This window comes from Balaenoptera borealis (genome assembly GCF_965194805.1).
Source record: "Balaenoptera borealis genome assembly, chromosome: 10".
In the NCBI taxonomy this organism is placed as follows: domain Eukaryota; kingdom Metazoa; phylum Chordata; class Mammalia; order Artiodactyla; family Balaenopteridae; genus Balaenoptera; species Balaenoptera borealis.
In genome coordinates, this window is record NC_138874.1 from 64,405,335 (window position 1) to 64,420,266 (window position 14,932).

General features: G+C 52.9%; 1 protein-coding gene and 1 long non-coding RNA gene across 6 annotated transcripts in view; one reads left to right on the top strand and one right to left on the bottom strand.

Annotated features, from left to right (window-relative positions):
• Positions 1 to 14,932, bottom strand: part of LOC309635489 — a 456,622-nt gene that overhangs the window by 138,693 nt on the left and 302,997 nt on the right. The window lies entirely within an intron of this gene.
• The window catches only part of SH2D4B (SH2 domain containing 4B), an 81,944-nt gene continuing 73,476 nt past the window's right edge, over positions 6,465 to 14,932 (top strand). For 3 of the 5 annotated variants that reach the window (XM_082406757.1, XM_082406756.1, XM_082406758.1), the window contains exon 1: positions 6,467 to 8,699. In XM_082406757.1, coding sequence (XP_082262883.1) covers positions 8,006 to 8,699 — 694 coding nt within the window. In that variant the 5' untranslated portion in view covers positions 6,467 to 8,005. Of the gene's footprint in view, positions 8,700 to 14,932 lie in introns of all 5 variants that reach the window. The other 2 variants (XR_014248844.1, XM_082406759.1) reach the window with 2 other exon arrangements.

Genomic DNA, 14,932 nt, shown 5'->3' on the forward strand with positions numbered 1-14,932 from the left:
CAGCAATCTCTGTTTGAACCAGCCCTTTGATGATCCGAATGCAAGCTCAAGTTAGAGGACCATTGCATTAGAGTCAGGATAGACTAACCATTATAGCAAATGTCCCCTAAACTTTGATGGCTTTGAAAAATAAATCTTTTTTGCTTACATCACAGTCTCCGGTGGAAGGCTGAGGGGCTGGGTTGGCAAACACTCTGCACAGTCTTTCAGGGACCCAGACTCCCTCCATTTTGTGACTCCACCCTCTGATAGGTCTTTGAAGTCTCTAGTCTAGTCATCTGGTGGCTGGGGAAGAGGGTGAAGATGCCGGGAGGGAGAATCTTAGGAAAGAGGCCTGGATGGCTTGCACATCACTTGTGCTCACGTTCTATCAGCCAGAACTCAGAAGCCACGTCACACTACCAGGGCTGGAAAAGGTCTCGCTGTGTGTCCAGGAAGAAGAGGCGAGGCCAGGTATCGGAGGACACCAGTGGTCTGTGCCCCAAGACCCACAGCTTAGGGAAGTGAGGACTGGGGCTGGAGTCCCCCTTTGCAGGGACCTGAGGGCCCAGGCTGTGGTGGGCTGTTTCCCTATCTCACAGCCTCCACTCAGCCTTCTAGCTGCTCCCAAGAGCAGTATGAAGGCGGAGGGCACCTCATCAAGCTGGGTGGGTGTGTGGGATCCCGCGGGGCTAGAGATGTGGTCTGTGAGCAGATGAGGGGGCAGACGGCACACGAACTCCTGTCTGTGCCCTCCAGGTGTGACCACTGGGGAGGTAAGGCACCGCTGCATGGCCCCAGAAGGACTGTCCAGCTCAGAACAAGAGTCCACGGGGTGGGAGTGGAGGATGGGAGGGCAGGAACCTGTTAGGGCTCAGTAAGACTTGGGTTTAAGTCCTGGAGCATTAGCAGTTGTTTGACCTTGACAATAAAATTGACCTTGGGATAATAAAATTGCCTGCTTCATAATCTTGTTCTGAGAATTAAGTAAGCTAGGAGAAGAAAGCCCTTGGCACAGTGCCTGCTGCCTCACGGTGGGTGTGTAGGAAATATTAGCAGTAATCTCTGGTTGCTCTTCTGAGGAGGGCCTGGGGATGGGGGGCCCAGGGCTCACTGGAGTTCTTAGCTGCTTACAGGGCAAGGGCACTGCTTCTCCTCTCTACCGGGCAGGACAGCCTTAGAACCTGCTGGGGCTGGGCCTGTGGTCTGGAGGTGACTCTGCAGCTGAGAGGGGCAGCAGGCAGGGCTGGCCGACTCTGTGGTCTTTAGTAGGTGCCAGGGGACCTGGGGAGGGCTGTGTGGGCGGCTGCCAGTATCGAAGCCTGTTTGCCATCTGCAGCCTCAGAGTTTCCTCCTGCCCTTTGAGTTAATAAGAATCTGTCCTGGGCTGAGACTGAGTAAATCTGTTATACTTGTGCTGAGTGGCCTGGTTCCAGGGGAATTTGGATGGAGTAGAGTATTTTCTAATTATCAGGACTGGGGCTCCTGGAGAGGTTTTGGGGGCAGGGGTGCAGGCGAGTACAGGTCATCTGTCTGCGTCAGAGAGCCGGCTGATGGAGAGGGGGGCGGCTGGCTCAATAGTCCCTCCACCTGAGGACCCGGAGCTGCCTACTGCACCAGCTGTGTGCAGGCCAAAGGACTCGGCATCCTGTGAGCAGAGGACTGTCCTTCTCTGGAAACCGCCTTTTCTTTGCTGTGTCACTGGCTTCCTCGGGGAGGCGATGGAAGGGGTGTTGGGCAGCAAGGAGATGGGGTGGCTGCAATCAGAGAGAGATCGGGGCCCAGGAGGACCTCCTGTGGGAAATGGGCCAGCAGGAGGGGCCCTGAGACAGGGTCTGGCCCAGGTCCTTAGTGTCACGTCCTGTCCACTTCCGCAGCATCCTTGGCAAGACAAATGGAGGGCGAGCCAAGCCACTGCGGTGGTCAGGACACACCGGTTGCAATGACCGTAACTCAGACAAGGTTAAGCAGAAGGGGACTCCTGTGACAGGGAGGGAGGGTGGGACAGTCACAGAAGGGAGTGGGGCCTTGGGGGCTGGAACAGACTTCACACTGCCCAGTGTTTTTTTCTGTCCATCAGTGTCTCCGCCTCTCTTCAGGTTGGCCCATCTCCCCTACTACACACAGACCCTCACCCCTGTGGGGAGACGCAAGTACCAGCAGCCCCAAGTTAGAACTGTGGTAGAAAATCAGCCGATTTCTGCCAGTGTTTGTGTATCAATCCCTGGCCCAGGGATTGTGCGGGACTCAGGACTTTTTCCTTTAAACCAGAAGGCGTCTGGGGACACAGAATTAGCTACCAACACCCACAACCCCTGCCTAATATATTGATTCACCAAGTTAGTGAGGAAGCAGGTCCCGTATTAAGGAGCAGGAAACAACTCCCACTGTCACCTACTGTGAGCCTGGCCAGATGACTCTGACGAAAGCCCTGTGCAGCGCCCTGATTACTTGAGAAGCTCTGCCCAGGAGGTCAGGCCTGGCTGGCTGCAACCCTGGGCTCTGAAGCTGAGCTCATAAACTCACGTGTTTGTGCTCTTGTCTTTTTGTTTACAAATGTCAGCATTGGTGTCCTCACCCTGCACAGGTACTCCGATCCCAGCAATTCCATGGTGGGGAAAGCCCCAAGCCCTCTCCCACGAACTCTGCTAATTCCTGGCACTCGTGCCCCTGTGCCTCCCACTCCTGTGTCCCTTAATGGTCCCTTTTATGTCCCTCGTCTGTCCTGGCAGAATTGGATAAAGTTCACTTTTTTTCTTTTCTAAATAAGAAACCTCACAGCAAGCGTTTTGTGAGTTAAATCATTTTGATAAAGACCTGGGGCAGGGTGGTCCACAGTCTCGGCTGTGTGGCCGTGCCCCTCGCTTCTTCCACTGCCATCTCTGGGCTCAGGAACCCTGATTTTCAGTCCTGTGTTACATGGAGTAACGCAGCTCACCCCAGCTTGGCCTCCTAAATGTGCAAACCCAAACCTAGCATGGTTTGCAGAAGTTCACAGACCTTTTCTTTCAATAGGACCTGCTTACTCTCCTTAGAAGGCAGTGAGGGTTAAAATACTCTTTTTCCTGATACGTAAAACTGGGACTATCCTACACACGCTTTCCCCCCAGTAATACATCATGAGTACACTTTTATGCCAACGGATATTCTCAACGTTAATTCTAATGGCTGTATAGTAGAATCACAAGTAATAGGCAAGGATCTAGCTAATTAACCCAACTCTGTTTATTGAACAAATATCCATTCTTCCCCACCCCATTATTAACTTTCTTTTGATCACATACGAAATAATTACATATGTATTTGGCTCACTGTCTGGACTTTCTCACTTCAATCTACCTGTTTTTGTCAGAACCAAAATGTTTGTTTTAGAAGTCTGAATACTGGCAGTATAGAGTTCAATATTCCACGATATTTTCTCGGCTGTTCTCATCTGTTCATTCTTTCAGCTAACTTGTGGATCATTTTATTGAGTCTCTCCTCCACGTCCCAATTAAATTTCAGGTTTGGCTCGAAATTGTATTAAACGGATGAATTCTTTGAGATTGTATTAGTTATGCATTGCTGCATGACACATTACCCCAAAGTTTAGCAGCTTGAAACAGCACATATACATCTCACACCCTTTCTGAGGCTCAGGAATCTAGGAACAGCTTGGCTGGGGGATTCTGGCTCAGGGTCTCTCACGAGGTTGCACTGAAACTGCTGGCTGGGGCCGCAGTCTCCCCTGACCAGGTCTTGTGCCAACCGCACTCATGTAACTGTTGGCAAGGAGGCTTCAGTTCCTTGACATGTGGGTCTCATGACATGGTCTCCCCAGAGTGAATGACGAAAGAAAGATAGAGAGAGAGGGGAAGAGAGAGAGGGAGAGAGAGAGAACCCGAGGGGGAAGCAGAAAAGTCTTTTATAACCTAATCTCAGAAGTGACAGATCATCACTTCTGGCGTATCCTATTGATCACACAGACCAACACGGATATGTGTGAGAGCGGCCACGCTAGGTCACAGATAACAGGTGGCGGGGATTATCGGGAACCGTCTTGGAGGCTAGTAACACAGAGGCGAATTGAACATGTTATGGTACTAGGTCTTCCTGATTGTGAATGTGGTGTGTCTCTATATCAACTTAAATCTTAGGTATGCTCTCAGTGAGGATTTTTACTTTTCTTCATATAGGTCCCCCACAATATTTATCAAATTTATTCCCAGAGTTTTATATCTGGTTCCTATTGTGAATGGGATCTCTTTTACATTGTATTTTCTAAGTAGTTGTTGCACTCATACAGGGACACTATTGATTTTTATGGCCATGATTCTTCCGTGGAGCTTAACGGGTGACAAAGCAGAAATTCCTCTAGACTTTCACTGAGCCCTTGGATTGCAAAACTGAGACCAGGTAAGATACTAAATGTGCTCTTGGGACCAGCTTCCTCAAGTGACTGTGTGCCGGGGAGGCGGGGGGAATGTAAGGAGGGCCTTCCAGCGGCCTATCTTTTCGTGGTGCCTGTGCTCGGGGCTGCCTGAGGCCGAGGTGACAGGGTCCTCTGGCCAACACGTGACCCTACCTTCGAGAGAGCCCTGTGGTCAGGGCATGGGGGGACAGCCAGGGGAGGCGGCCTGTGGCCGGGCCAGTCCACCTAATGCCCCACAGACTTAGCCCATCTGCCCACGACTTCCAGGTACGAGTCTCCAGCAACCTCTCTCCAGAGCCCTATTCTGGACGCCTCCCCAGCATTTGCACAGGCTCTGGTCAACTCCGGTATGAACGTTCCTTCATCCGTTCTTGTTTCCAGTAGCTACAGTATTTATCCAGCGCCTGCTGCAGGCCAAACAGTGCTCTTGTAGACATCAGCGAAGCACCTGCCCTTGTGGTGCTTGTTACAAGTTGGGAGAGAGAGAGACAAAACCAAACAAACTGTAAAATGGTATTTTACAAAGTGAGTGATACGGGAAGAAATAGAGCCGAATAATGGGGGATCAGGACTACGGAGGAGTTAAAAGTTTGAGCAAAGACTTGAAGGGGGTGAATGAGCTAGCCGGGTTCTGGGCCGAGGGACAGCCGGCACAAGGAAGCGGGAGTGGTGGTGCCAGGGGCTATCTGAGGGGGTGGGAGGGAGGGTGGAAGGCAGATCCTGTGAGCCTTGGGCTTCTCTGAGTAAAATGGGAGCCACTGTAGGGTTTTAAGCAGAGGAATAACATGATCTAAGTTTTAAAATGATTTTAGATGGAAGCAGAGACACCTGATAGGAGGCTCTGGGATAAGGAAATGTCCCCCAATTCTGCCCTCTCGGTCCCCACTGGCAATGCCGCTACAGTCCTCATCACCTCCCTCCTAGCCTCTGGCCAAACTCTGCTGACTCTTCTCCCCGCCTCCTGCTCCTTTGTCTCGGAGAAATGTCTCCAAGTCCTTCTCCAGCTTAGGAACTCTGGCAACATGAACGGTTTATCCCTGCCAGCCTTCTAGCCTCCCAGGCTACGGAGGTCTGGCTTTGTCTGTGCGTCCCTCTCTGGGGGTGGGTGCCAGTGTGGACAAGGCTGTGCACATCCTGCCCCACGAGTACTGAACTCCAGAGGCCAATTTTCTTGGGTCACATTTTAGAACTTCTGAAATACATTTATTTCAGCCACATGAATTATGTATCTTAGTCACTGCATAAAGCAATACAGAATTGTCTAAAGTGGGTTTCCTCCCCCTTCCAAGAAGGAAGAAACCATGTGTGTGTTCTTTCATATGTTTTCCTTTGCCCATACAAAAATAATCAAACATAGAATTTAAAAAATGGATTACACCGTGCACAATATTCTGCGTGTCGCCTTTTCATTTTTCTGCCCTGGACATTTCCCCCGGCCAAAGCAGACAGATGGACTTCATTCTCTGTGACAAACGTTACTGTTCCTCCCCAGGCGCCCTCCCCGCCCCACCCCACTGAGGGACATTCAGGTGGTTTCCAGTCACTTTCATAACAACATTGCGTGCGTGTACCCCGCCCCCAGAGGGAACTGCGTTAGCATATAAAGTTAAACACATCACATCGGCCAATAAAAAATGAAAACAAAATAAAATCAGTTGGAAGGCGGCAGAAATCCGTGTGTGAATACCCCGGGGCCCCCTCATCTCGTTCGTTTCCAGTCGCCGGAAGCTGCCTGGGCCGGAACCGCCGCGGGCTCCTTTGGTCTGCGCGGCTCCCGGGCTGGGGTCCGGGCCCTGGACTGCCATCGTGTACCCGCCGCACCGCGGGGATGGCGGGAACGGGTCCTCCCGCACCCGGATCCCAGCGCATCCCGGCGGGCGTAGCCGCCCTTGTGCTGCTCCCGGCGCCCGCCTCTCCCACGTGCTGCCGCTCCCGCTCGGATCGGCCGCCAGGGGGTGCCACAGGCCCGGCTGAGCGGCCTCCTCCGCCGGGGGAGGGCGATGGGTGGGCGGACACCAGCCCAGAGGTGGCGCCAATCAGGGCCAGGCAGCTCCCACCCGCGCCGGCTCGAGAGCGTCTTTCCGGAAACCGGATCTAGCCCGCCCCGCGGCTGCGCAGCGCGCTCGGCCTCCTGCCCCACTGACCTGGGATTGCCAGGGAGCGCTCCGCCGGCTGCGGCACAAGACGGGCGGCTAGCGGGGCCCTTCCCATCCGGCCGCCACCCACCCTCTCTCAACGGTGTCACCACCGCAAGGATGACACCATCACCGCTCAGCCAGAGGACTGGACCTCACGCCCACAGCAGCCAGCCCATCCCCACGGCCCCGTACTGTGCTGTCTCTCCCCTCTTCTTGTAGGCGTCTGGTGGACCCAGAAAGTAAGAAGCTGCCAGCGGGAGGCTAGACTCCCTTCGTGCCCTTCGTGCCCTTCCTCCCCTTGTTTCCTCTCTGGACGCCGTGCTCCCACCCAGCCACAGTTAGGACAAGGGAGATAAGAGCTGTGCCGGAGGCTGGGATGGCCTCAGTCTAAGAAACTGCGCGAGCCGGGACGCCGAGCCCTGAAAGGTCTTCGGTGGGGAGGAGAGAGAAGAGGGCGGGTGGGGTCCAGGGCCACAGCGCTGCATGGCGAGAGCCTCTGCGTGGAGCCTCCAAGGTCTGGGTCACACGGGGACAAGCCAGCCAGACCCGGGGGAGGGGCAGCCTGGCCCTCCGCACTTCTTGTGACCCCGTGGGATTAAAGCTCACCTGAACCCGCTTAATCCTTACTGTTGTGGGTCAACCTTGCAGGAGAAGACCGCCGCCCACTCACACCTGGGTTCCATCACTTTTGGGTGCCTGATCCACCTTTAGTCCTCACGGGGAGGCAAGGGGACATGAAGGTCACCAGCCCAACTAGGCCACAGTGCTACAAACCATCAAAAGATTCACAGTATCCAGTGGTTGTCATATTTGAAAGCTGGATGGAGTCCCAGGGTGGGTAGCCATAGGCAAGTTGCTTACCTTCTCTGAACCCCAGTTTGAGTACAGGGGCAGCTGGAAGTAGCTCTGAGCAGCTGTTAGGGTGAACTTTGGGTCTCAGCATGAGCAGCACCTACCCATCCTCACGGCCAAAGACAGGTGGGTTCCCTCCAAGCGGAAAGCAACATCCTGCTCTGTCCAGGGTGCTTCACATTCAGGGCATGGAGAGGACAGAGAAGACACACTTGCATTCTTTGTTTGTGATCTTCTCCACGTACTTGCAACAACAACAAAAAAGATAAGCAACGACCAAAATTGACCCCAAATTGAGGGTTAATCTGTCAGCACATGCATAGCCTTAGAACCTCATTATAGGGAAAAGGCAGAGGATGCCTGCCTCCTTCATGTCCTTGAATTCCACGATCAAGCCCCTCAGGTGTCCCTACTGATTCTATTTTGCTTTCTTCCTTGGCTGCAACACAGAAAGAAGGACAGCTCTTTTCTCCTCCAAGGCCGAGTGTTAGAAGCATTACCTCAGTAGCCCAACGTCCTGGAAAAGAGGAAGATTGGCAATGACGGAGCAGGTAGAGCGAGAGGCCGGGCAGCCTAGAAGCTCCTGGCTGGCTCCTCTGGCCTGTTTGACGTTGGCTCAAAAGACATGGAATTAATAGGCAAAGCTGCCTCCTCCTCCTCCTCTTACCTGTGGAGGAGAGATCAGTTCCCGGTTGGCTGGGGCAGTGTCATTGATATAGCTGGTGTCATTGTTACCTTCCACGAACAGATCACTCGACACCTGCCAGGGCCAGGAAGGGCCAGGCCTGGGCTTTGCCTGCAGAGCTGGAGGCTTTCACTCTCCCATTGTCCCAGAGCCCAGGGGAGGTCAAGACACAGGCTTTGCTGGGATGTGGCTCTTGGTGACCCAGTAGAAGGACTGGACAGCTCCTGGCGCTGGATCCCCCTTGCAGGTCCTGGCTGCCTCTTTGCTTCCTGCTGCCTGATCCCTGTGGCTGTCCTGGGCAGAGGAGATGAATTCGTTGCTGGCTGGGAGCTGAGGCAGAGCGATGGTGCTTCACGGAGAAGGGGCTCTGGGAGTGACCCTGGCGTGAGGAGCCGGGGGCGAGGAGTGGCCTGGAGTGTCCCTCCTGACGTGTGCATCCCAGGTGACACCATGCTGCAGCAGATCCTGCACGACATGTACATCGACCCCGAGCTCCTGGCCGAGCTCAGTGATGTGCAGAAGCACATCCTCTTCTACAAAATGCGAGAGGAGCAGCTGCGACGCTGGAGGGAGCGTGAGGCTTGGGAGGCCCTGGCCCAGGTCGAGGGCCTCAGGCCCCCCAAGGTCAAGCGAGGTATGTGGGTGGGAGTCACCAAGGGGCAGACCCCTGGCCTCCCGGGAGGTAGAAGAGTTGTCGATGTCAGGCTATGTTCTTTAAAATGGGCACTGGTGTGATGAGGGCTGGGGGCTTGAAACCCTTGTTCTGTGAGCATCCTGTCCCATTAGGCTGGGCGTCTATCTTTTGACCAGGTCTGTAGGGCTCCAAGGCTGCACAGGGAACTGCCTGGGGACCCTGATGGCACTGGGGCATGGGGACTTCTTTGTCTTGTTGTGGAGGGCCCAGGTTCTGGGAAGACACCACTGGGATCTCAGATTGTGCTCAGACCCTGTTGGTGACTGCCTGGTGGGGAGAGGCCATGTTCTTGAACCTCACCAGTGGTTCTGGACAGAGGGCCAGGGTGCAACAAAGACACATCGCCCCTCCCTCACTTGCGTGTGCGGCATAGTGGTTCCAGCACAGTGCCCGTGCCCCTCCTCCCTGTCCTTGTGTGAGAGGATGCTTTGGGTTGTGCTGGAGCCCCAGTGGGCCTCTGGAGAGAGGGTGTCAGGGAATGTCCTGCGCTAAGAGTGACCAAGCCCAATGGCAATAGCAACTGCAGACAAGAAGCAAGGGTTCAACCCACGTTTCAGGTGGTTACTTTGCAGTGACGTGCCAGTCAAGGCCATCACTGGGGCGCCTGTGAGTGAAGGCGCACCTGAAGCAGGCAGGCTGCTGAGTTGTTGCAGGACTCAAGATCCTGCTGGGGAGGGCACTTTATGTGGATGCTGCACTTCACAGTTTGCAAAGCCCATTCATCTTCTCTCTCGTTCACTCCCCACAACAGCCCTCCTCTTGGTCTCCATACTGTTGACCAGAGTGAAGTGCAGACTTGATCTGTTTGTAAGTTTTCAGTCCAGGACAAAGTCCTGTTTCTGGACTGGACATACAGGCCCCTTGGTGACCTGGCTCCCTCTCTCTACTCCAGGCTCACTGCTAGACAGCCCCTGCCACGTGCCATAGGCCACACTGGCACCCATCTGGACGTCTTGCTCTAGCCTCTGTCTTTACACATGTGATTCTTCCCATTGGGAATGTTCTCCCGCCTTCATCCTCCTGACAAACTCCTTCAGTTCTAGCCCCTGCCTCTTGGCGTCTCTTGGGAATGCTCCTGGCATAGGGAAGTACCTGCTCCTCGGCACATAGGACCCGTCTTTGCCCTAGCACTTGCCACACTGTCAGTGTCATTCATCGTCTGCTTGCCTGGCTCTCCCAGGGGACTCAAAGCCACAGGAGTGAGCACATCCTCCATTCTGTCTTCCATCCTTGGGTCTAGCACAGAGCTGGCACAGAACGTGACATCCCCTTTTGAACAAGACACAGTAGGACCCCAAGGAGGGAGAGCTATGACTTGACTGCATGTGGCTGGTGCCAAGGGTGGGGCTGCCCTGGCAGCGGCATCACTGAAAATGACAGGCTGCCTTTGCTGCCGCACCCGGCCTGAGCCCTGGGGCCTCATGTTGTCTGTAAGGTGGGTCTTCTGCGAGGAGGACAGACGCCTAAAGCTTTAACTGCAAAAATGTTTTTACGGCGAGTAGTCACACATTGACATCTACATTGTCGTGTATAAATTATACATTAAACTCATTTGGGTTTCTGGTGCAGAAGACTCTTTTCCAGATAATTAATTTTCTGATTTATAAAGCATGGATGAGAGGAGGAATGTGTGTACTCCAGGTCAGGATCCCGCTCAGATCTCAGCTTTTTGCTTCAGTCCTGGTGTGGAGCTGTCTGGGCAGATGGGGAAGCCCTGAGGGGCAGGCGCGGCCCCAGAGGCTGAAGAGCTTCTTACTGTGGGCCTGGGGTGCACAGTGCCTGCTTCCTGTTCTAGGATCTCAATGAACAACCCTCCACCTGGTCTGTGACCTTTAATATTTACCATGTGCCTGTCCTCACTGAATGCCCCCATAGCCCCGTGACCCCATCTCAGATGAGGAAGCCACTGCTCACAGAGGTGACACAATCCATCCAAAGTCACCTAGCTGCTAAGATTGGAGATGGGATGTACACCCCGTGACCTTGACCTTGGTCCACTGGCTGATGTTTTTCTACTCATTCACTTCTGAACTTGGGACTTCCATTCAATGGATGATCTGTTCATGTGTTCATTTGTTCATTCATTCATTTATTCATTCAATCCCTTAGTCAACATTACTAAGCGCTGACCGTGGTGAACTGGACAGAGCTTTGACCCTCGAGTCCATGGGTAGACAGATCAGATCCCAGGGAACATGCCAACGGGAGTGCCAGGAAGGTGGCCTGGGGCAAAGCAGCCGCACAGCAGCTCAGGACAGGGTGTGTGGGGATGGACTCCATTGGCTGGATCTTTTCTCTTCCTTCCTTTCACAGGCACTTCCTTCCCAGCTTTTGCCTCCCTCCCTCCAATCTGTCCTGAAGGAAGCATCTGCTGTGTCCCGTTGTATGTGCCAGCCCCTTGGGATCCCTGAGCACAACTTACTCGGTTGCGGTCAGACTGGAATGACCTTGCACCTCCTCCTGCCCATCCATCTCCCCAGTCCTGCTTGTCCCCGGAGACCTCCCTCCCACCCTCTCTCTTCTGAGGACACTTCCCAGCCCCCAGCGGGCCTGACCTTGCTGTCCTGAGGGCCCAGCAGGGTGAGGTGCACCCTGTCCCTGAGAACTTCTCTGCTTCTCCTGCAGAGGGTAGGTGTAAACATAGGTGATAGGGATTATTCCAGTTTACAGAACCTCAGGGGTTGTATTGGTCCTGGGACACACATTTGGGGTCCACAGAAGTAAGCTGGGGTGAAAGATGACGGTCGTGGCTGGGCACACATCACTCCCCTGACCATGCAGGTGTGTCTTTTTGTTTTCACTTTATATTTTGCTGAGAAGCTTCTGGTGTTCTGCCCTGTCATGGAAGATACAGACCCTCAGCTTACATTGTTTTCCCATCTGCCGTCATGTTTGCTGTTTGTCACATTTCTGACAAAACTTGAGGTCCAGTGGGAATTTGTGTTGTTTGTTGAGACTCTGGGAAGGCGGTTATCACGTTACATTCTCGCTAGATTTAAGCCACGCCCATCCAGCATTACCATGACCTTCCACATCGTTTCCCCTTTTCGTGCCCTTTTGCCACCGCAGGAACCCACACCCCGTGTGAGGACCTGCAGCCTTTACAACCCTTGGCCCCTTCTGGGCTGGCCCAGTTATCCCAGTTTTTTGGGGCTGGAGCTGGGTGTCGCCTGGGACACAGGACTCAGGACACATGTGTTCCTACTACTGTTGTGACCCAGGAAGCTTCCCTACCTGGTTTCGCTGGTTCTGCTGTGATTGGCAGTTTCTGTCAGTGTTAAATTGGTTCCTCGGTGACCATCTCCTTATCCATCTGGGCGTCATCTGCCTGGGAACAAGACCTCTTTCCCCACCCTCCTTCCTGCTTTCTTCTCTCACGTGGCTGACACTGGCCACGCCACAAACCAAACCTGCAGCCTCATGGAGGTGCCTTATTCTCACCCTCACAGCCAGCCCTGTGCCGGCCCCAGTCCAGCCTGTGGAGGGCTGTAAGTCCAGCTGTCCAGCCCTCACTGCTTCCATTCCCCACAGCTGGGGTCAAGAGGCAGCTCCCACCTGCTAGGCCCGCCTCTCTCTGCCCGCCCAGCCTGTGGCGCTCCCACAAGCAGCCCTGACCTGGGGCTGGAGGGAGACACCCTATCCAGCATCCTGTCTCAGCTCTCAGCCACTCCCGCTGCGCGTCTGCCCTGGACTGGGTGCCCAGGTGGGCCTGGTCCACGCTCTAATGAAAGCTGTGTGACACAGTCCTTCTCACTGGGCATCTGCCTTCTCTCTGTTTCCTGGGAACCATCCAGTAACCATGGCAACCTTGCCTGCTGGGCCCAGGCCCTCCGAGCCTCGGTGTGTTTCCTTTCCGGGCGTGGGAAGCAGTACTCGCCTACAGACATTCCCAGTGCACCCATGTTCTCAGTGGTCCCCTGCCTCAGGCTCACGCCCTACGACTTTTCTCCCCAGAGCAGCCAAAGTGTCCTTTTAACACACTGATTAGCTCAGGCATCTCCCTGCCTCTGTCGCTTCCATTGCACTCAAAGAAACACGAATGCTTTTCGGGGGCCTCTGCCTACTTTCCAACCCAATTTCCACCCTTTTGGGTCCCTCTGTGTGGAATGCTCTTTTCCCAAATCCTCATGAGCCTGGGTCCTCCCCCTCATTCATTTCTCAGTGAAATGTTGAGCTCTTCACTGACTACCCGCTCTCAAGGACCCCACCCCAGTCTCTCTCTCTTACAACATCTGGCCTGATTTCCTTCAAAGCACTTACCACATCTGAAAGTATCGGGGGTTTTTTGTTGTTGTTGTTTGTTTGTGGTAAGAAAACACAACATAAAATTTACCATTTTAACCATTTTAAAGCGTGCGATCCAGTGACATTTAGTACATTCAAAATGTTGTGCAACCATCACCTCTATCATTTCCATCACCCCAAAAGGAAAGCCCGTATCCTTTAAGTGGCCACTCTGCATCCTCTCCTCCCCCAGCCCCTGGCAACCACTGATGTGCTTTCTGTCTCTATGGATTTGCCTTTGTCGTCATCATCTTCCTCTTTTTTCATGTATCTGTTTGCTTGTTTATGGTCTGTCTCCTCTGTTAGTCTGCACGTGCCATGACACCATGGCTGCGGCGGCTTTGCCTCCATCCCAGCGTCTGGAACAAGGCTGAGGGATATGGTTGGGGGGCAGCTGTGGGCAGGGAGCTGCTAAGACCGTTGCATGCGTGGTGTGTCAGTGGGGCTTGATAGAAGAGACGGGTATCAAAGGATTTCCCTTTTGAGTAGAAGACTGTGAGCTGTGCTGTGTGACCCCTTCCCTAGACCTTGAAAATCTTCAGTAAAAGTCTAAAAATCCCAGTATGCTTGTGTTTTGGGATATATTGTAGAAGCTGAACTACAATCTATAATATATAAGTAATGGCAATTCTGTCACCTTGTCATTCATACTTAGCAACTCATTTCTTTTTCATTTCTTGTTTTAGGATTTTGACTTAGATTTTAGTTTTACCAATGCTACTTTTTTCCTTTGCATCCACTTAGTGTACATTTCCCTGTATCTCTTCTTCCCCCCCTCCCGCCTTTTGATACCATTTTGTTTTAAGGGAGTCTATTGAAACATGTATATTAAATGGCATATGTTAGTTTAGAACTTATTTTAAAGATATAGTTGAACTCATTTTCTTTATCTTTATTAGGAATGAAACATTATCTACTGAAGATGAGAAACTTAAGAATATTTTAATATCTGTCTCCATGATTTTGTTGGCATAATCAAGAATTTTAGATTTTTTTGTTTATCTTTCAAGACTTATTTTTTTATGCCAACGGTGGTTTCATAATCAAATCATAATAACAGTAATTACTTGGACACTAACTCCACTTTGTATTACTCGTACCCCACATTTTTCCCTCTGAGGGGAAAGTGATGAACATTGCATTCCCCCTTTGCCCCCTTGTACAAATGCTTTGGCCAACCCAGCAGCACACCCCTTGCTGTTCGGATTCTCAGCACGTCACACAGAAGTTATTAAACATGAAGGGAAATCCACATTTGAAGCCGTCTCCTGCACCGTCCCTGTTCTTGCTGTCATATGGTGGTAGGCATGCTGATTTTCTTCAACTCTCTTTGTGAATTTTTCTGTTAGTTCCAACAGTTTTCCAGTAGATCCACTTAGAGGGTGGTGACTGTGTAGGAACACTGGGGAATCAGGGGCATGGATGCCCTGGGTTTCCGGACTGTAGCTCTTTGGAGCTGTTGCTCATGGCCCCTTTCCTGGGCACAGTGGGACAGTGCTTCTAGGACAGTGCCATGGGGGAGGGGCCTGGGGAATCTAGCCCCCCTGGTTTCTTACGGTGCCGGATTATCCACCGGTCGTGTCCCATCCCTTCTGTTAAGAAGATGTTTCCTGTCCATATGCAAATATTCAAAGAACAATTCTGTGGGGAGGGAGAATGATCTTTTTCACAGAGTGTATGTGATGGGGAGAGAAAAAGAGGTGTCTGGCGGTGCGGGAGGGTGTCCAGAGTCCTGTGCAAGGTAGACAAGAGGTAAAAAGTTCCCTGTGGCACGATAATAGGTAAATTGGGGCTGAGTGTGGGTCCGAGGGACCAGTGAAGGCAACAGATGAGCAATGGGGGTGCTGCCAGCTTCCCAGCGAGAGCCCTGGAGTCAGGCAAGAGGAATG